The sequence below is a fragment of the Herpailurus yagouaroundi genome, unplaced genomic scaffold, assembly GCF_014898765.1.
Source record: "Herpailurus yagouaroundi ecotype Mexico unplaced genomic scaffold, PumYag 160, whole genome shotgun sequence".
NCBI classification, from domain to species: Eukaryota; Metazoa; Chordata; class Mammalia; order Carnivora; family Felidae; genus Herpailurus; species Herpailurus yagouaroundi.
This window is the reverse complement of record NW_024412401.1, coordinates 45,095,670-45,115,420: the sequence shown is the minus strand read 5'-3', so window position 1 is coordinate 45,115,420 and position 19,751 is coordinate 45,095,670. Positions and strand designations below refer to the sequence as shown.

Genomic DNA, 19,751 nt, shown 5'->3' with positions numbered 1-19,751 from the left:
TTCCCAAACTCTTGGCAGTCCACAGCAGGAAAGAAAAGAAGAAAGAAAGAAAGAAAGAAAGAAAGAAAGAAAGAAAGAAAGAAAGAAAGAAAGAAAGAAAAAGAAGTGTATATATTATACACACATACATATAGATTTTTGGCACCATGCAGGCCTACTGAATCAGAATCTTGGAGAGAGATATCTGGGATTTGATATTTTTAATCAGTTTCCTAAGTGATTCTGAGGCAACTGGTCCGTAAGTAGATATTTAGGAACCACTAGATAGAGTAAAACCCAAATTCTTTTACATAGAATCCAAGGTTCTACACAATTTGGCCCCTAACCCCACCCCTCCCCACACATAAGCACCTTGCTCCAGCCACACTCACCACTGGGCCCCCCCCCCCCCGCTCCCCGCAGGTTCATTCTTAATGGCTTCTGTGCCTTTGTCCCTTCTGTTCTTCTACCTAGAATGCTTTCCCCCTTGGTCTCCATCCAGAATATCCCTATTTATCTCCTTCAAAGCCATCTGAGAAACCACTTTCTTTCCCCAAGAGGGGTCATTTGTTCCCTTCCCACCCTTCACCTCCCGGACCCTCCAGCACGGTGTTCACACACCCCTCATGACCTCCACAGTCTGTTTCCACAATGTCCCCCTCACTTCACTGCGAGTCCCTCGAGGGACCCATGTCCAGGAAACAGCTGCTCACCTGTGAGCTCCTGAAAGGACGTGTAGGGTCTCAGGCCGAACCTCTTGCGGTATTCATTGAAGGGCTGCAGCCGCAGCTCACGGGATTCCTTGATGACATCGACAGCCACATGCAAGACATGGTGGTCCATGTTTCTACCCCCACCAATCTGCCAAGACATAAACATAGCTGTGGTCTGAGAGCCAGGCCACAGTATTCTAGAGGAGATCTTCAGGTTAGGAGCTCTTCCCAAGTGCAGACAGAGCATGGCTGCGTCCAGCAGCCACAATGCTGGGGACTCAGCCCCAGGTCTGCCACTGTCGTGCTCTTTCAGGAACACCCCTGTGTCTCAGCTTCCTCATCGTTAAAGTGCAGTGGGCCAACAGGACCTCTCCAGTGGCTTACCAGCCACACTATTCCCCAATGCTTTGCATTTAAGTGAGAATCCCAACATCCTGTTACAAAAGGTTCTGCAAGTTTTAGGTTCAGCAACTAGGATTCCATAAAAGAAATGGCAGAATGGCACCAGCCAGGAGCTCAAGTAGAAGGAAGGGCATTGTGGCTCTGGAAATGAAATCTGGAGGGGCAGAGGGGGTTCTGAGACAGCACATGAGAAACAAATGGATGGACAGATGTTAGTTTTGGGAACCGAAACTTTATGGTATTCTTCAAATCTGTTTTTTTTTTTTTTTTTTTAATTTTTTTTTCAACGTTTATTTATTTTTGGGACAGAGAGAGACAGAGCATGAATGGGGGAGGGGCAGAGAGAGAGGGAGACACAGAATCGGAAACAGGCTCCAGGCTCTGAGCCATCAGCCCAGAGCCTGACGCGGGGCTCGAACTCAGGGACCGCGAGATCGTGACCTGGCTGAAGTCGGACGCTTAACCAACTGCGCCACCCAGGCGCCCCTCTTCAAATCTGTTTTAATCAAAGAATAGAGATGCTTAATCATTCAGCGGGGGTGGGGTGGGGGGGTGGGGGGTCCTGCTAAGGAGCTTTTTTCCTATTGGTTTTCATTCCTGTATTATAGCATCGAGATTCAACAAAATTCTAATGATTAAAAAGTGAGGCACTGTTGGGATGCCTGGGTGGCTCAGCCAGTTAAGCATCCAACTCTTGATTTCAGCTCAGGTCATGCATGATCTCACAGTTTGTGAGTTTGAGCCCCATGTTGGGCTTGTGCTGTCAGCAGCTCAGAGCCTGCTTGGGATTGTGTCCCTGTCTCTCTGCCTCTCCCCGGCTCGCATACGCTCTCACGTGCACTCTCTCTCTCAAAAATAAATATTTAAAAAATTATCTTTAAAAAAAGTGAACCATTTTTTAATGTTTATTTATTTTTAACAACACTTTAATGTTTTATTTATTTATTTATTTTACATTTTATTTATTCTCAAGTGCACCCGCATGAGTGGGGTAGGGGCAGACAGAGAGGGACAGAGGAATCAGAAGCGGGCACTACACTGACAACTGCAAGCCCCCCAGGAGCTCATGAACCATGAGACCATAACCTGAGCCAAAGTCAGACGCTGAACCAACTGAGCCACCCAAATGCCTCACAAGTGAACTACTATTAACCGACCACCACTAGAAAAGGGAAACTCAGAGCCAGAAGGTAGGAACACAGAGTAAGTATCATGTCACTGCATTCACACCAGATAAAGCCACTCACGGAAATGCAGGTGACTAAGTCTGTTGTTTCTCCTTCCTTCTGCCCAGGTCTCCTGGGCAGGGAGCAGTCATAAGCTAGCAGGGAGGGAGCTAAAATCTTGCCATGAAAACTATAGTGTATCTACAACTTTAGCTTAACTAAACTTGGAGTTTAACTCCAAGACCAAGGGGTGGTGTAATATCCTGTGAAAGGAGTGAAAATAGAGTTCAGGTAACCTGGTGTGATCAAAAGGCTCCAGAGAAAAATTCTGATTCATAACAGTTAAGGAGTATTGGTCTAAAGAAAACTCTATTGCTTGGGATGAATTGATAATGTCAATACTTAAGAAAGAGTTCTGTTTAAATAGAACAAATATAACTGGGTGGGAAGGAGGAATATCATAATTGGGTGAAGTCATGCAACTTGGAGCAGAGCAAAGCTAGCAGAGGCCAGTGCAAATGTCAGTTCCACCATTTACAACCTGTGGGACCATTGTGGGTTGATTTGTGTCCCCCAAAGAGATATGTTGAAATCTTAATCCCCACCACCTGTGAAGGTGACCTCATTTGGAAATAGGTGTAATCAAGTGAAGATGAGGTCATACTCCCTTAGGGGGATCCTGACAACCACTGATGTCCTCAGAGAAAACAGGGACTCAGGGAGACTCCATGTTGGCATTGGCATGAGGTGTCTAAGAGGATTGTCAGTAGCCAGCAGAAACTAAGACAAAGGCATGGGACAGATTTTCCCCAGGAGCTTTCAGAGAGAGCACATAGCCCTGCCCACACCTTCTACCCTCCAGAAATGTGAAATAATAAAATAAACTCAGTTTGTGGTCCTTTGTTACGGCAGCCCTAGGAAACTCATGCAGGGACCTTGAGCAAATTACTTAAATTTCAGTTCCTTCATATGCAAAAAATGGGGAAGGCAAGATCATTCACCTGATCCCTTGTGGTGACATTAGCAAGATAAAGTATGCAAATCAGTTATCTCAGTGTTGGTCACATGGTAACCCCCCCACCCCCAGACGACAGCCACATGTGGCGATTATCAGGGGAAGCCGTTTTATCACTGCCCATGCTCTCCTGAACATCCTGAGAGTTGACACACTTATGACTTGCCTTGGGCCAAGTACAACCCTGGGGCTTTTCCCACAGCACCATGGCCGCTCTTTGAAAATGCTTTGGAAACGACACAGCCCCACACAAAGCTGCTATCTCTGTTCATCTCTGTGTCCCCACAGAGAAGAGAGGCCATAAATCAGCCAGAAGCTGCCCATTGGTGGTAGCACATGCTATTCCAATCAAATTACCAGCGGTAGACCTAAATCCACAGGGTGCCACAATATCATGATAGGGCTTAGGGAGAAGGATCAGAGAGAAGCGCGGGGAGCAGGGCTAGGACAGAGGAGATAGGGACTTCCAAGCATGGGGGAGGAGAGATTCAGGAGGGAGCTGCTTAGAAATTCCAGGGAACGTGCTGTATTAATTTGTTAGGGTGGCCATAACAAAGTGTCACAGCTTGGGGAGCTTAAACAACAGAAATTTATCAGTCTGGAGGCCAGAAGTCCAAGGTCAAGGTGTCAGCAAGGTGGGCTTCATTCTGAGGCCTCTGTCCTTGGTTCATCCATGGTCATCTTCCCCCTAAGTCTTCCCACTGTGCATGTCTATACCCTAATCTCCTCTCCGCATAAGGGCACCAGTCACAGTGAGGCCCATCCTTTGAGCTCATTTAACCTTAATGACCTCTGTAAAGGCCCTGTCTCCTAATATGGCCACATTCTGAGCACAGAGGGTTAGGACTTCAACCTATGAATGGGGGGTGGGGACAATTATGCCTGTAACGGAGGCCTGTAATTTGATAAAGACCAACTATGTGAAGACACCTTCGCATATATTACCGTGCCCTGAATGTCCTCACGGTCCTCAAATTGCCATGCCCTCTGACCTCCAGGCCTTTGCCATGCTGTGCCCTCCACCAGGAGCATGATCGTCCCCTGCCATTAACACAACCCCTCTCCCTGGGAGAGCTCTAGCCATCCTTTGGATCTCTGCGCAGACATCATTTCCTTATCTACAGCTCTCCACACTGGGTCACAAGCTCCTCCCCAAGTTCTCAAAGCACTGTGGGCTCTTTGTATTGTGGCTCTTAACATGCTCTTATAATTCTGATCATGTCAGAAGAGCACCTGGCACAGTGCCTTGCACATAGTAAGGGCTCACATGATGTTAGCTGTTCTATGGCTATTGTTCCTCACTAAGGTGTCAGTGGCAAGAGGACAAGGAGCCAAGAACCACGCTGACCTTGCTCACCACTCTATCCCCCAGCACCCAGAGTAATGCCTGCTATTGCTGAATGAACGAAAGACAAGAGGAGGAATAAAGGAATGGGTAAAGGAATGTCGGAGTGGCACCACCCTTATGGAACAGAAAAGCACACTGGGCTTTGGGTCTGGGTCTGTTGCACCCCAGAGCCCATCTGCCCTCCCCCACGTTCCCGAGGCTCACCCGGCCAGCGCTCTGGCGAGAGAAGGCGTCCACCAGGGCCTCAACCCCATAGTCCACCAGCATGGAGGTGTTGAACAGGAACTGCTCGTAGCTGTACTCCCGGGAGCCCACCTTGAAGGAGTCAGGCATGAGCGGGTGCCAGTGGTACAGCTGGTTGAACTCCATGGCAATGCGGTTTCGGTACTGGAACTGGACGCCGAACAGCAGCTCCGGGTCAAACTTCAGCTGCAGGAAGTAACCGCTCAACTGCTGCACATACTCCTCAATCACAATCTTGATGGTCTCCCCTGGGGGTGGGGGGGTTGGGCAAAGTCAGGGGAGCACAGGGACTTGGCCACCTGGCTCGGGAGGCAGGCCAGCTCATGAATGGTGCTTGCTTCTCGCTTCTTTATTGTTGTTGGTGGTGAATTTGGGGGGCCACTTTCACTTAGTCTTTTTGTAACAGGGTGTGAAAATGGAGTTTTTTTCTTTTGAAAGAGAGAGAAAGCATGAGTGAGGGAGGGGCAGAGGGAGAGAGAGAGAATCTTAAGCAGGTCCCACACTCGGCATGGAGCCCAATGAGGGGCTCAATCTCACAACCATGAGATCATGACCCGAGCCAAAATCAGTCGTCAGGCATTTAACTGACTGAGCCGCCCAGGAGCCCCAAGAAAGGAGCTTCCTGTCTCATGTTGGACCAATGTCCCAAGACAAGAGCCAAATGCTATTCCCATATTCCAAAGGGATGTCATAGGCCCAGCTAAGCAGGACATGGAAGGAAGTGCCCGAGAATTGGTTTTGTGGCCTTATGGTGATCACCCTCCCACAAGATGTGGGAGTGGTCACAAATGATGAGAAAGTGGAGATTAACTTCATGGGGGCTCTCGGAGTGAGCCTCCAGGAGTGAGGACAGCTTCAGAGAGACCCCTCAGAGCTGCTGCAGGAGCAAAAGAGGCAGGCTGAGGATTTAAGATGAATCTAGTCCCATGTACATGTCTTGCATTTTCTTACACATCAGAACTCTCATGAACAGCTTTTCCTCTGCCCCCTCAGTAACCACCTTCAAGTCAAAGAGGCAGGGAAGAACCAAACTGAACGTTCTATAACAGAATGAAAACTGGTCATCAAGATAGGAAAAAGAACTGATTACTTTAGCCAATTAGCCATGAGACAAACTGGCTTCTAGCAACTTGATCTGGAGCCATGAGATTTGCCATCGGTAAGGTCCAGAGCCTGGCGTCACCATTCCTAGCCTCCCTCTCCCCTCTCCAAGCTTGAGCTGTGTCACCTCATCTGTCTGAACCTCACCTTCCTTCTCCGTAAAATATGCATCGTGATACTATGGATGGGACCATTGGGAATAGCAGACAGAAGCAGCCCAGCCCAGGGCCCTGTGTAATTGGGAGTATGACCACATGCAGGCGGGAAGGAGGATGGCTATGTGTGGGCGTGCGGGGAAACCCCCTCCCCCCACCCAAGAAGGAGCTCCGCTTGCGATGTGGTGCAAGAAGCAGGAGCTCCCACAGCAGCCAGACCTCTACTGAGTGGCCTTGGAGATTTCACTTAACCTCTCTGAATCTTAATTTTCACAAGGGTAATCATATCTGGTTAATAGCGTTGTTGGGGGAAGGTTAACCGAAGCACTGGACATACAGCTTCATTACCTTTGATCACAGCTTCGACACCAGCTTCCAGCCACAGACTTGCCCTTTCTAGTCAGTCTCCAAAATGCTGGGACTTCAGCACAAGCCCCTTCTCCTTCTTTAGACTGTTGCTATCCCTGGTGCCTGGCTCTTCCAGGCCCTAGTGAATCAGGCAATATAATTGGAACCAGCCAGGCCCAGTGATGCCCAGAGGCAAGGGAAAGTGGTTACTGGTGACTCAGAGTGAACACCGTCTGGACAGGGGTGTCAGGGACCAAGCTCCCAGGCAGGAAACCATCTGACATTTTAGGCTGCAGACTCGCCCCCGTAAGGGACACAAAAATATCTTGTCCCTGAGTCACCCAGTAGCTACCAAACTCCAGGCAGGCGGATGCATGCAGAGCAGAAACAGGATTCCTGAAGGCAGGGCAGGCTAGAATCTGACCCCCCCACACACCCTGCTTTTCAGGATAGAGGACATGACCTTCCAGGACAGGGCTGGTCTGGAGTCCTCACCGATAAGGATGAGGCGGGCCGTCTGGAAGAGTTGCTCATCACCCCAGGTGGGGTGCTCAGCCTTCAGCAGGTCACACACGCGGTTGTGCTCACGCAGCCAGAGCGTGGCATAGAGCATGAGCCCGGGAAGCAGCCCAAACACCTCCTGACCCACAGCCATCTGGCTCTGGGGTGGAATGTTTCGTGGGTAGTGCATCAACACCGGCGCCTCCTCCACCGATGGCGGGTACATCTCTCCGTGCAGCACCTGCGGGATGGGGCCGCCTGGCAACCTGGGGACAGGGCAGGTGCTTGCACCTGCCAGAGCTGACACCCTCCCTTCTGACAGCTGCCCATATCACTCAGGGCAACTGCCCATCTTCTGTAACCCAGGCAGGCTGATGGTTCTAGTTCCTAAATCTTTCTTAGAACGGGTCCCTTTCTCTCTATCCCCACTGCCACCACCTGCTTCTAACCCACTCTCATCCTCCATGCTGACCCCTCTCATCAATGTCTCCCTACATTGACACTTGTCCTAGACAGTCCATTCCCAGTACCACAGCCAGAGTAATCCTTTAAAAAAACAAACAAAACCCAAATCTAGTATCATGCCCTGGCTTCACACCCTTCCAAGTTCTCTCTCTGCTCTTGGCAGAAATCAGAGATCCTAAACGCGGCCCCACAGGCAACTCCACCCTCGCCTGCCATCATTTGGGTGTCCAGGCAGCCACACTTCCCTTCCCTCACTCCTCCGAGCCACACCAGCTGCTTCTCCTCTCTAAGTCCAGGCACTGCTAGCTGGAAAGCCCTTTTCCCGTCTTGGCTTCCTGAACTCATCATCCCTGCAGCTCTTGGTGTATCTGAACTTCCCAGGGAAGCCTGCCCTGCCCTCTGAACACTCACAGAGCTTTTTCCTAGCGGTTGATCACAAGTGTAATTGATTATATGGCAGCCTTTTCAATCATTCAATAAATATACACCGAGGGCCTACTACATGCCAAATATTGTTCTTAGCCTTAAAGATTCAGCAATGAACTTTGGGTTTGGGTTCGGGTTTGTCTAGATTTGTGTGGTCCAATACGGTAGCCAGGAGTCACGTGTAGCTGTTGAGCACTAGACATGTGGCTGGCGTGAATGAAGAACTGAATCTTTAACTTTATTTAATTCAGATTTACTGACACTTCAGCAGTTGGAAAACCTTTAAGTATGCTCAGAACAACGTGAGCACGTGAACCTGCTTTTCAGCTGTAACTTTATGAAATCTAAGTACAGATCAGATTATCCCCAATGAAAATTTGGCATCCCAAGTGAAATGTGCAATGAATATAAAATACAGATCACATTTCAAAGATTTAACATGAAAAAAAAGAATGTGAGCTATTTTATTCATAATTTCTGTATAAAAAATAATTTCTGTATCAATTACACATTGAAATGATAATATTCTGGCTATACATATAGGGTTAAATAAAATATAGTATTAAAGTCAATTTCACCTGTTTCTTTTTACCTTTTTTAATGTGGCCACCAGAGAAACTGTAATGACATGTGTTGGTCACATTGCATTTCTGGTGGACAGTGTTAGTGCAAACAGAAAGTCGTGGATCTGGCATCCTAGTGTGTGGGTGTAGCCCTGATGGGCTGTGGGTTCCTGAAGGTCAGGGCCCATTAACTATCCTGGTCACTGCTCCACTGTCTGTGCCAGGCACACCATAGTGTCCAAATGATATGGTAGAAAAATGACAAGTACATATGCAGACTGGAAATGTTCATCTTCTAGGAGATGGACACCCCAAAGTCCACCCCCCAGGAGAACATGAGAGGCTGTGTCTGCTCCTAGTGTGCTTCCCTTGCCCGGCTCCTTCCCCCAGGGTTCATTGTCTCTCCTCCTCACACACATCTCCAGCTCCTGCAGCTGGTCCTTGTAAGACGCCACTCAGGTCCCCCAGTGGCCTCTGCCAGGGAAGGCCACGGGAGGCCTTTCCCACTGCCCCATCTGCAACCACAGTGCTACCTGGTATTTGAGTTTCCCATCCTTAAAGAGCCGCAGCTGATACTGACGTTCCAGGTTGTCCCCATAAATGTGGCCGAGATCTACCTGAGGACAGAAAGAGGGTCCGGTCAGCGGACTGGGGTGCCGCCTCAGCGATGGTGACCTACATGTGCTAAGTTAGGCCCAGAGAAGTCCTGAGCCCCTCCTAGGTACTCACCCCGTGTCCCAAGGCCTTGGTGAAGCCAGGACCCATCTTGCCAGAAGTTTTGAAGAACTGGTGGGTGAAGTGTTGTGCAAAGAAGGCGAACATGAGGTTGGTTCCTTGGGGGTCAGGTATGAACTTCCTCCTGAGCAGGAAGCGATGGCCCAGAATCTGGGCATCTGGCAACTGCTTCTTCCCTGGTTGGGGAGGTAGGGAAGGGCAGTAGCTGTCTGATGTCTCAATCTCCCTGCCCCACAGCCTTCTGGGCTCACTGGACCAAACTGGTCCACACAGGAAGCCAGATCAGCCTTCCTCCTACCAGATGGCCCCTTGTACCTTTTCTACCCTAGAAGTATTTATGGGTGAAATGGCATGATATTTGGAATTTGCTCTAAAATACTTCATTAAAAATAAGGTAAGGGGGATAGATGATATAAGATTGGCAAATTATGGATATGTATTGAAATGGAGAAATGACTACATAAGAGTTTATTATACTTTCTTCCCAACTTTTGTGTGTGTTTATAACTCTGAAAAAAGTTAACCAAAAAGAAAGAAGAAAGAAACATAAATAAAACATAAATAAAGAAAAAAAAAAAAAGATCTTGGACTCCCTGGCCCTGGAGCAAGGTAGCCTATGTTTGAATCTGGGTACATTTGCTGACTGTGTGAACATAGATAAGTCATTTTACCTCTCTGAGCCTCGATGCCTTCATCTGTAAAATAGGGCATCTGTAAAATACCTATTTTATGCAGTAGTTTCAGGAGTACATGAGATAATGTAAGCATGACTGAGAACTGGTGAGATGGGATCTTGTAAATCAAGGATCAGCGAACTTCAAGCTTTTTCTTTTTTATTATTTTTTTTCTTAATTTTTTTTTTCAACGTTTATTTATTTTTGGGACAGAGAGAGACAGAGCATGAACGGGCGAGGGGCAGAGAGAGAGGGAGACACAGAATCAGAAACAGGCTCCAGGCTCTGAGCCATCAGCCCAGAGCCCGACGCGGGGCTCGAACCCACGGACCGCGAGATCGTGACCTGGCTGAAGTCGGACGCTTAACCGACTGCGCCACCCAGGCGCCCCCAAGCTTTTTCTGTAAGAAGCCAGATAGTCGATCTTTCTTTCAGGTTTTGCCTGAAAAAGCTCTGTCACCATCCACTCTGCTTTGCTGTTGTAGTGGGGAAAACAGTCACAGATGGTACCTAAGCAAATCAGCGTGACGAAGTTCTAATAAAACTTTATTCCCAAAACAGGGAGTGGACTGGATTTAGGCTGTGGGCTGGAGTTTGCCAACCTATTTTAAATATGGCAGTCTTGGGGCGCCTGGGTGGCGCAGTCAGTTAAGCGTCCGACTTCAGCCAGGTCACGATCTCGCGGTCCATGAGTTCGAGCCCCGTGTCGGGCTCTGGGCTGATGGCTCGGAGCCTGGAGCCTGTTTCCGATTCTGTGTCTCCCTCTCTCTCTGCCCCTCCCCCGTTCATGCTCTGTCTCTCTCTGTCCCAAAAATAAATAAACGTTGAAAAAAAAATTAAAAAAAAAATGCCAGTCTTTCTGTCTGGGGTAAAGACAACAGGTCATCTCAAAGCAGGTGTCTGTCATCATGAGAATTAAGAGCCTTCCTTAATTATGTCAATGTCAGATGCGTTGGTACCCAATGCCCATACAGAAAGGAGTAACTGAATTTTTGTGTTTTGGTAAAGGCACCCTTTCATAGTACCTCAAGCAAGGCTCAGTGTTGAAGGTTCAAGATCAAGAGAACCTCTCTGGATTGAGATGGTCGATTGGTTTCCTCCATCAGGCAAGGAGATCAAGCACCCCAAAGGAAACTCACCAAAAGGGAACTTGGAAGGAGTGGTCTGCACCCTATAACTTGGACTCACCCCTTGGATTAACATTGAACAGGGGCTGGTTCCAGCAAAGTGCTGGCAGAATCCAGAGACTCTGTAAGACCCAGCTATCTGGCAGAATAGTCATGCTTTAAACATAGGAGCTAAACATGTGAGTGCAAACCATCAGAGTAGTGCCCTGAGACCCAAATTAGGACATCAATACCTATGCAAGGTGCTGAGCCCACAAAAGCCCACAACCACAGGGCTGCACAGGACCCAGTGTTCAACAGTGTCACCATGTGGACGGGGATGGAAGTGATGGCAGCAGTGGACCAAAGCCTCTCATGTCCCCTCTGTATTTGAAGCAGAATTCATGGCTCTGAACTGAGTAAACCCCTGGGTTTTCAGGCAGTCCAGAGTGGAGTGGAAAGAAGGACTTAGGAGGAAGATCCCTGCCAATGCAAACAAGTGGGGTCTTGGGAAACTAAAGAAAAAACTCTGACTTTACGTGTAACCTACACTGATGAAGCATGGTAAACTATTTACATCAGTTAAGAACCAAACATGGAGTCAGCACCCAACAAATAGCACAGTATTCCTTCCTTCCTACATTTCAACTCTTAAGTCACCCCCATTTCAGCAAGATCCCACCAATTCAGTAGACAAGGTTCAAGCAAAGAGGCACCCTGGAAATATGGAAGCACTAGTCTGACTCTGCCACTGACTTCTTAGGTGACCACAGGCAAGAGTCTCCACCACCCCTTCCTATCCTCATTCCCCAGCCCTGTCCTTGTCCATGGTTCTGATATGTCGTATGTATTGCCTTTGACCACCCATCTGGGAAATGGGTCAATAATTGCTTTTTCACCTGCTTTTCCCCAAAGAGAACAGGGCATCTCCTGTGACTCCCAACCCCATCTCCATTACCTTTGGTTCCCATGGGCGTGGGGCAGTCTTGGGGCACAGAGGGCAGAATACGAGTATAATAGCTCACGTTGGAGAAGGACTCCCAGCTGATGTAGTCATGTGCTATGTTGTAGGTGGGAGGGCTGGGGATAAGGTTGGAACGCACTGCAGAGGGAGAATATGGTGATAAGGGGGTTCCCATCCCCAGTTACAGCCCCCTCCCTGCCTCCTCTTGGGTTGGACTTGTTTAACCTGGCATCATAGTCTCCCAACCCACTCCCCTTATCAGATGCCAAGAATTCCAAGAGCTGGAAGGACTTCCTGCTCCCCAGAACGGGGGTGGGGGGGATGCTACCCTCCACCCACCTGTGAGTACCAGGCGCATGAGCATGTCTCGGATGAAAGTGGCATTGACAAACTCCCAGAACCAGCGCCCATGTGTCAGCAGGAAGTGGAGGAAAGCGGGGCTGGGTCGCAGTGAATTCCGGAGCCAGGTCCATAGCTCGGCTGCAGGGACAATGGGAGCCACTCAGTCGGGCCTCCTAGTAGGACCAGAAGTGGCCCAAGTGGAAGACAGGAACCGGGAATGAAGCCAGGACAGAACCGGTCAGAACGTACGGGGCAGAGTAAGGATGGAACCTTGGAAGAGATGACACATGACAGAGCCAGAAGCAGATGTGAGAGGGCAGGGGACAGGGCGAGGGCATGAGGTATGCCAGGAGGGAGAGCTCTGCTTCAGCCGGGTCAGGGAGAGTGTCAAAGGTCAAAGCCAGGCAAGGAAGGAGAACAGGCTAAGGCCACAGACAAAGGCAGGAACTGGGGGTCTCAGGACAAGCCCAAGGGAGCAAGGGAGCCCAGGACAGGAGTGGAGTCAGGAGGCCCGGCTCACGGATGGTGCAGTTGGGGCCAGAATATCCCGTGCGGGTGCAGTCACACTGGTAGCGGTCAAGGCCGAAGCGGACACAGATCCCCTGGTGTTGGCATGGGTAGTAACAGCATGGATTCACTGCAGGGGAGAAGCAGAGATCAGAGGTGACTCGAGGATGACCTCTCAACCCCTGTCCTGTCCCCGATGGGGAAGTATGGGGCCAGACATATGGACTCAAGTCACAGGTCTGTCCTAACTCACTTGGTGGCCCTTTCTGGACTTCAGTGTTCACCTAAGGGTCCTCTCTGCTCCCAAAGTTATGGCTGGAAGCCCCAGGCCCTGCCCTGTTCAGACCCTGTTTTGGTCTCTAGCCTAGTCCACATGGGCCCCAAAGGGCAGTCCCCGCCTCTTCCCTGATGCCATCAAAATAGGGCAGGGGGAGAGTTCAAACACCAAATTGTGACACCAAAGGTTAGGAAACAACTGATAAGACAACCACAGGTTTCTAGAGCATTCACTTCTTGCCCAGTCAGAGCCCAGCACCAAGGGCTGGGTTTGTGAAGTTCAGGAAAGGGATAAGGATGGGGGGGTCCTCTCAGACCAGCCCACAAACTCTAGGTACCTGGACACTGGGAAGATGAGATTGTCCACCATCCCTCTATTTTTGTAGAAGTGGGGGAAGAGCAGGAATCATAATGCCCACTTGCAGATGGGGAAACTGAGGCCAGACAAGGCAAACCCCACACAGGTCACCCAGCAAGTCACACCAGACAAAACCAACCTTCATTTACACCATACCACCCCCACCCAAGACTTGACATTCAAGTCCAAGGAAAGAAGTTTCCCAGAACCCTGTGGACAAAGTGTGGGTTTGAGGGGATCTCAGCCCCCATTCCTGATAGGCCCAGCCTTGACCTATGTCAGAGCATACTCTGGGCTCAAGGATCTTGAGGATGGTCAGGCACCAAGGGACAGGGGAGATATAGTTGGAAAACCCTTCTGAGGGGGTGAGTGGAGCTCTGGCATCAGCCCTCCTGCCTCTTGGAGAAGTCCCCACCAGGAATCTCTCCTTATGTCTAACCCAGGTCTTGCTGACCACAGCCCCTTTGCTCGAATCTGCACTGCTTTAGTGATTCTTCAACAGCAGAGGTAGACTTCTCAGAGCTCATTCAGTGTTCATCACAGCTCAGCAAAGGAAACTGAGGCCCAGGGGGAGGCGGAGGCTTGGCCAAGGACACAGAACGGAGCAGGACCTCCTGCAGACCCAGGTCTCCTGGATCCTGGCAGGGGCTGCTTCGCCAGCTTCACACAGAAAACACCAGACTCCCTTCTGCAAACACACTTCCTTATCTAGGCTCAGAGCCAACATTATAGGGAACACCTATTCTTTGTACAACGGATTATTGGGGGCCAAGAGGGTAGCAAGAGGTGGCAGAAGGGTGTTGTGGTTAGAGGGCATGGCCCTGGGCAAGGACCAACCCCTCCACTCTTAGCCTCTTCACTTGGCAGCATGGGGCCTAGAGAATAGGGTCCTCATGGCCCTGACCCAGGAGAGGGCCCCAGCAGCAGTGCCCCCACACCCCCCTACACACATACACTCAGGCAAGCAAAAAGAGAATCACAGGAATCATGCAAATAGTTTTGCTTAAGCCCTGGCAACTCCCCACAGCCCCACAATGGCATCTCTGTGGCCCCCGTAGGGAGTGCAGAAGGGAGGGGCCTACAGGAAGAGGGCTGGATGAAATGGCCTTATCAAGCTGATACAGGCAGACCCAGCAGGCAGGACGCAGCCTCCCTTCCCACAGCCATGTGCCCAGAAATGCCAAGGGGAGGGGGGGAGTGGGATTATTCCCACTGGGATTACTCACCCCAGCGGGCTCGGGGCTCTGGAACTCTCCTCACTGATCCCTCCTGCTCAGGACACTCTACCTACCTGCTTAATACCCTGTAGCTCCCCACTGCCCAGCCCCCAACCCTGGGCACACAGGGCCCTTTAACCCAGATGGACATCAGTCCTACTGCTAAGCAGGCATAGGAGCTAAGGCCCAGCCCTTCACTTGGCTCAGTTTCCCCACCCTAACCACTGTAGGGCTTTCAAAAGAACCTCAAGAGGGCCTTCTAGCTCATTCTGTGGCAGCCCCATCCCTGAGCCCCAAAGTCAAAAGCTCTCCTTCCTTTTGCCCAGACCACGGTTCTTCCCTAACAATCCCCTCCAGGGCCATCTGACCCTCCCAAAGAGCTCATGCCTTGCCTCCTCAGGAAACCTCCCATGAACGTCCTTCACTCCACTCTGTGTTCCCACTCAACCTGCTCTTCTCCACCATGAGCCCCCAGGGGAAGGGGCAATACTTTCCCCACTTTCTCCTCCCTAACACAGGCCATGCACACACTGGGGCTCAACCCAAGTCCTGGAGAGATCCAGCCACCCAAGGGATCCAGATGTGGTGGCCAGAACGCAACAGATGTTTGCGGAGTCAATAAAATGAAGCCAGGAGAATGGCTACCCCGAGCTTGGCCGAAGATATCCCTCATCTTCCCAGCCCTGGCTGCTGGCTCAGAAGGCTAGCCTGGAGGCTTCCTGCTTCCTGCCCTAGAGTTCTGCCCCAGCTCCTGCCCGCACCCCTCTCCTGCCAAGAGAGGCTATGTCCACGCAGAGGCTCCTCCCTCCCAGACCCACCATCCAACCTTCCCTCCCTCCTCCTCCACGATCTTTCCATAAACACCAGCTGCCCCTGGAAGGAAAAGTTCTCCCCAGTGAGGAAAACAGCTGCCTCTGGGGCCCCAGGGTGTCCGGGTGAGCAGAGCGGAGTCTGAGTGTCTCCTCCCCGGGATGCGCCTGACCACGCTGGACTGTCACGGTCGCCGGGAAATCCGGGGCTCTAGCGACTGACCACTCCACAGCCTTGCGTGCCCCCATTCTTTCTATCTGCCTGGCACTCCCAGGAGGGTGGGGAGACGCCCTGCAGGGCACAGAGGAAGAATTCCAGGCTCAGCGTCAGGAGACTGGCCCAAGCCCCACTGCTTTGAAGTTCCAGAGCTAAGACTTGGATTCCCTCTCTTTCCCTCCCTTTCTCTCCCTGGAGGTTTCCAGGCCTGGATCTGGGAAAAGGATGGGGTAGGAGAGGCACTTAGATCCACAAGCTGGGAATGACCTCAGAGGGATCACCATCCCCTGCCACAAGAACTCTGGGAACTACCCACAAAGAAAGGCCTCCCTTCAGTCTAACTGAAGTCTGGCATGCTTTCATGCCGGCCCAGTTCTGTGCTCAGTGGAGGACACCCTGCATAATAAGCCATCCAGAAAGAGAACTGGAGAGGTGCAGGCACCGAATCTACCAAGTTCCCAGCACAGGGCCAAGTGCCAGGTAGGTGCTGGGGGAAATGTATCAAGAGAGCGGGAGAGCGGCTGCTCTTTACTGGTTGTGTGTCTTTGGGCAAGTCCCTTCCACTCTCTGGGCCTCATTTTTCCTGTGTCTCCCAGAAGGGGGACGGGGCAGGTGGGCTCTGAGGAGGCCTCCTTTGCAGCCTCCCCTTCTTTATTATTTGCATCAGTATGAATCCCCTGGCCCAGAGCAGAGAACCTTGCAACTTGGTCTCACTGAATCTTCAAGCCACCCAGGAGGTGGGGTCGATCAGTATGCTCATACCGCACACATTCCCACAAATAAGAAGTATCCAGAACTGCTCGGCTCCAGAACTTTCTGAGGATTAAGGCAAGGAAATGTCCCTCAGCCCAGGAGTCAGAGCCCCGGGCACAATGAAGAAACACTAAGTCCTCCAGGATGCACAGACACCAGGCAGCAAGAGGGACCCTTAATGGGACTAAACTGAAATCTCTTAAGAATAATATTTAGAGAAGCTCCAGGAACTTGGCAACCAAAGAGGAAAAAAAAAGGCCCTGACTAGCCAGACCTGGGCCCCAGCCCCTACACTCAGCCAGGCCAACAGTCAGGGGCCGGGCACCCCCACACCAGGCCCCAACAGCTGGGCCCACAGCTGGAAGAGCCAACTGGAGAGGAAGCCCCCTCATGGCCCACAGACCCGGCTGGCGCTGCAGATAGGAGACGGCAGGCAGCAGGGAGGCCTTGGCACAGGCTGGGTTCCCCTCCCCATGGGCCAGGGCTAACTGGCCTCAGGCCCCTCTGCCTAGCACAGAGCTCCGATTGCCAGGTCACGCCGTGTCCCTAGCCAAGGAGAAGGCACTGAGTCAAGTCCAGGGGCTAGAGGGGATAAGTTTGAGCATTAAGACTCCCGTGGCATGGCCTTGCCCTCCAAGCCTATCTCCTCCCCCACACGGAGAAGCCAAAGCAACAATGTCCCCTGTCACCTGCCCTCAGCTGAGTCTGCAGCCCTCCTCTGCCGGGGGTCGGCCTTTGCTGTACCTCTGAGGCACAGGCTCTGGCTTCCCGGAGCAGATGCCCAGACATCGTGGACCTTAGTTCACCCACAGACTGGAAGCACAAAGTACTGCTGCACCCAGCTTGTCGTCGCTCTGTCCTTGACCCTTGCAGCAGCCTCTTAAAGGTTTCCTGGCCTCCAGTCTCAACCCCAAGTCCCCTATGCAACCAAATTACCCTCAGGCCCGAGTCCTGGCACCTCACCCACATTGCCAGCCAGCACCTGCCCCTTGTCCTACGGCTCCCTATGCTCCTGCCTGCCTCCCGAGGTCCAGACCTTTAGACTCCATCTCTGCCATTGCTTCTATCAGAAAGACCTTACAGGGTCTCACAGTAAAGCCTCAGAGCACTTACCAGCACTCACCACCTCCTTCAGGGTCCAGGTCAAACGTCACCACCTCCAGGATGTCTCCCTCGGTTCCTCACACTTGAGAGGGAACTTCTCCCCACCCTGAGCCTCACACACCCCTGTGCGGCCCTCACCCATGGCCCTGACCCCTTTGGATGACAGTCTGTTGGCGTTTCTGTCCCGTATGAGATGGCGGGCCCCTCCCGGCCCCGTGCCTCCAGCTCCAGCCAAAAACTAGCTTAAAGCGAGCCATTGGGAATGTTTGTGGAGTGAAAAGAATAACTCCATTTAAACACTTCTGATATAAAGATAAGTAGAAAAGACAAAAACAAAACGGCACAGACCATGGTTCTGTTAGTGAACACACAGGAAGACGGGCAGACCAGCCCTTCGTATCCCCATCCCCTTGGATGGGGCCTCAGAGGAAGTGCTGTGCTGATCCACGGGCTGAGGAGTCGGGTCACTGGGGCGGCCTGGTCGGCCCTGGCTCTGCTGCTGGGGTCTCAGACAGATGGGCTCTCCCCTCTGGGCCACAGAGCTCCCTTCTGTAAAATGGGTCTGACACGTCTCCCTGGCAGGGCTGTTGTGAGCACCAAGAAATGGAAGCCCATAGCTGGGCCTTGGAAACTGTAAAGTGCTGGCCACATGAGTCTTCTTCTTCCCACTAACTGGGCCTTTGCTCATACCCAGTCTCTGGAGCACCCCCCATCCTCTTCCTGGGTTCCCCAAATGCCACCCACTCAAACCCTCTCTCTCTCTAGGAAACCTGGTCTGATTCGCAGTCCACATAGACATCTTTCTTCTCTCCTCTGAGCACCAAATCGCCAGAGCATCACAACAGAGAGCTCAGCCCCTTTCCCCACCCGCATCCTCTCTTGCCCCCATTTTACAGATGGGAAATGGAGACCCAGAGAGGGATGGATCATACAGCTAGATGGTGAAGGAAGCTACGTCCAGGCCTTGCACGCACGCACATGCGCGCGCGCGCGCGCACACACACACACACACACACACGAGCAGTAAGCTGGGGGAGAGAGGCTGGCTAAGGGTGGAGCTGAACTCCTCCACTTGGAACCTGATACACTCATGGGGAGGGGGGTGCAGGAGTGGTGGAATTTTACAGGATCTGACTTTCCCCATCATCTTCTGGGTGATGAAACCAAGGAGGGCAGTGGTGGGGGGTGGGGGGAGGAGGGGGACTGTCTGTGGAAAGAGTTTGCAAAGTGCCTAGGGCAAGACAGATTCAAGTTCAAACCCTTAGACCACCATGTGCTGAGCGAGCTAGAGAGAATTACGGCACCTACCTGCGCCTAACTCACCTACCCATTGGGTGAGGACGTAAACCTCGGGGAGGCAACCCAGCTCTGTACATAAATGTGTTTCCACCGCCCCCCTCCCCGGGTCTTCCCAGAACGGCTGCTGTACCCGGACCCTCACCAAGGGAGGCCTTCTATCCCCGGGCTGAGAATCCCCATGGGTTCCCAGAAAGTTAGAGGCTGGACAGGTGCCTGCTGCTTCCTCAGAAAGAGACCCCCAGCCTCACCCCCCCGCAGGAAACAACGGGGGTTGTTGGAGAAAAAGGCAGCCTGGACAGCTGGGGGCCCAGAACAGGTGAGGGGGCCGGAGAGGGGCTGTCCGTTCTCTCAAAGCCGCCGTGAGATCCCAGTCTGTCCTCTCCACCCCTCTCCCCCGCAAAGGAAACCCCCGTAGAGCCCTATCCAAGGCCACACACCCCCGGGGGTCTCCAGAGAACCCCTCTCCCGCCGACTCAGGGCCCTCCCCCATTCCAGGCACCGAGAGCAGAAAGGGGAAGCTGGGCTTGCCCGAAGGGAGAGCAGGGGGAGGGGCCAGGCCGGGGCTCAGGACTGGAGGCTCCCCGGGGTCGGGGGCGGGGGGGGGGGGGGGCCCCCCCCCGGGGGGGGGGCCCGGGAATCCGCGGGCAGGACCTGGGGCGGCTGCAGCAGCAGCAGCAGCAGGAGCAGCGGGAACCGGAGCAAACGACTCCTCCCTGCAGAGTGAGAGACATTAGGGCTGAGTCTGGCATTCAAGGCTCCGCCAAGGCAAAGGCGGATTCCTGGGGACACCGGGGTCGGACTCACGGCTCATAGTTCGGCAGCGTGGCTGGTGCTTGCGGGATGCAGACGGCCAGCTCCTGGGGTGCGTCTCTGTCCCGAGCTCTGGCCAGCCCGGCCCGCCCCCTCCCCACCCATTCCCTGGCTCCACCTCTCCAGCCAGCTGTCACCTCGGCAGCGGCAGCGCC

General features: G+C 52.2%; 1 protein-coding gene across 1 annotated transcript in view; it reads right to left on the bottom strand.

Moving 5' to 3' along the window:
* PTGS1 (prostaglandin-endoperoxide synthase 1) overlaps nt 1-19,706 on the bottom strand; it is a 23,490-nt gene extending 3,784 nt beyond the window's left edge. Inside the window, exons 1-10 of the mRNA XM_040482224.1 lie at nt 19,591-19,706; nt 19,404-19,499; nt 12,767-12,883; nt 12,244-12,384; nt 11,899-12,042; nt 9,155-9,336; nt 8,959-9,042; nt 6,966-7,212; nt 4,828-5,114; nt 693-840 (exon numbers count right to left, since the gene is read on the bottom strand). Of these exons, the coding sequence (XP_040338158.1) occupies nt 693-840; nt 4,828-5,114; nt 6,966-7,212; nt 8,959-9,042; nt 9,155-9,336; nt 11,899-12,042; nt 12,244-12,384; nt 12,767-12,883; nt 19,404-19,499; nt 19,591-19,597 (1,453 nt within the window). The 5' untranslated portion in view covers nt 19,598-19,706. The remainder of the gene's footprint in view (nt 1-692; nt 841-4,827; nt 5,115-6,965; nt 7,213-8,958; nt 9,043-9,154; nt 9,337-11,898; nt 12,043-12,243; nt 12,385-12,766; nt 12,884-19,403; nt 19,500-19,590) is intronic.
* Between the last annotated feature and the right edge of the window lie 45 nt (nt 19,707-19,751).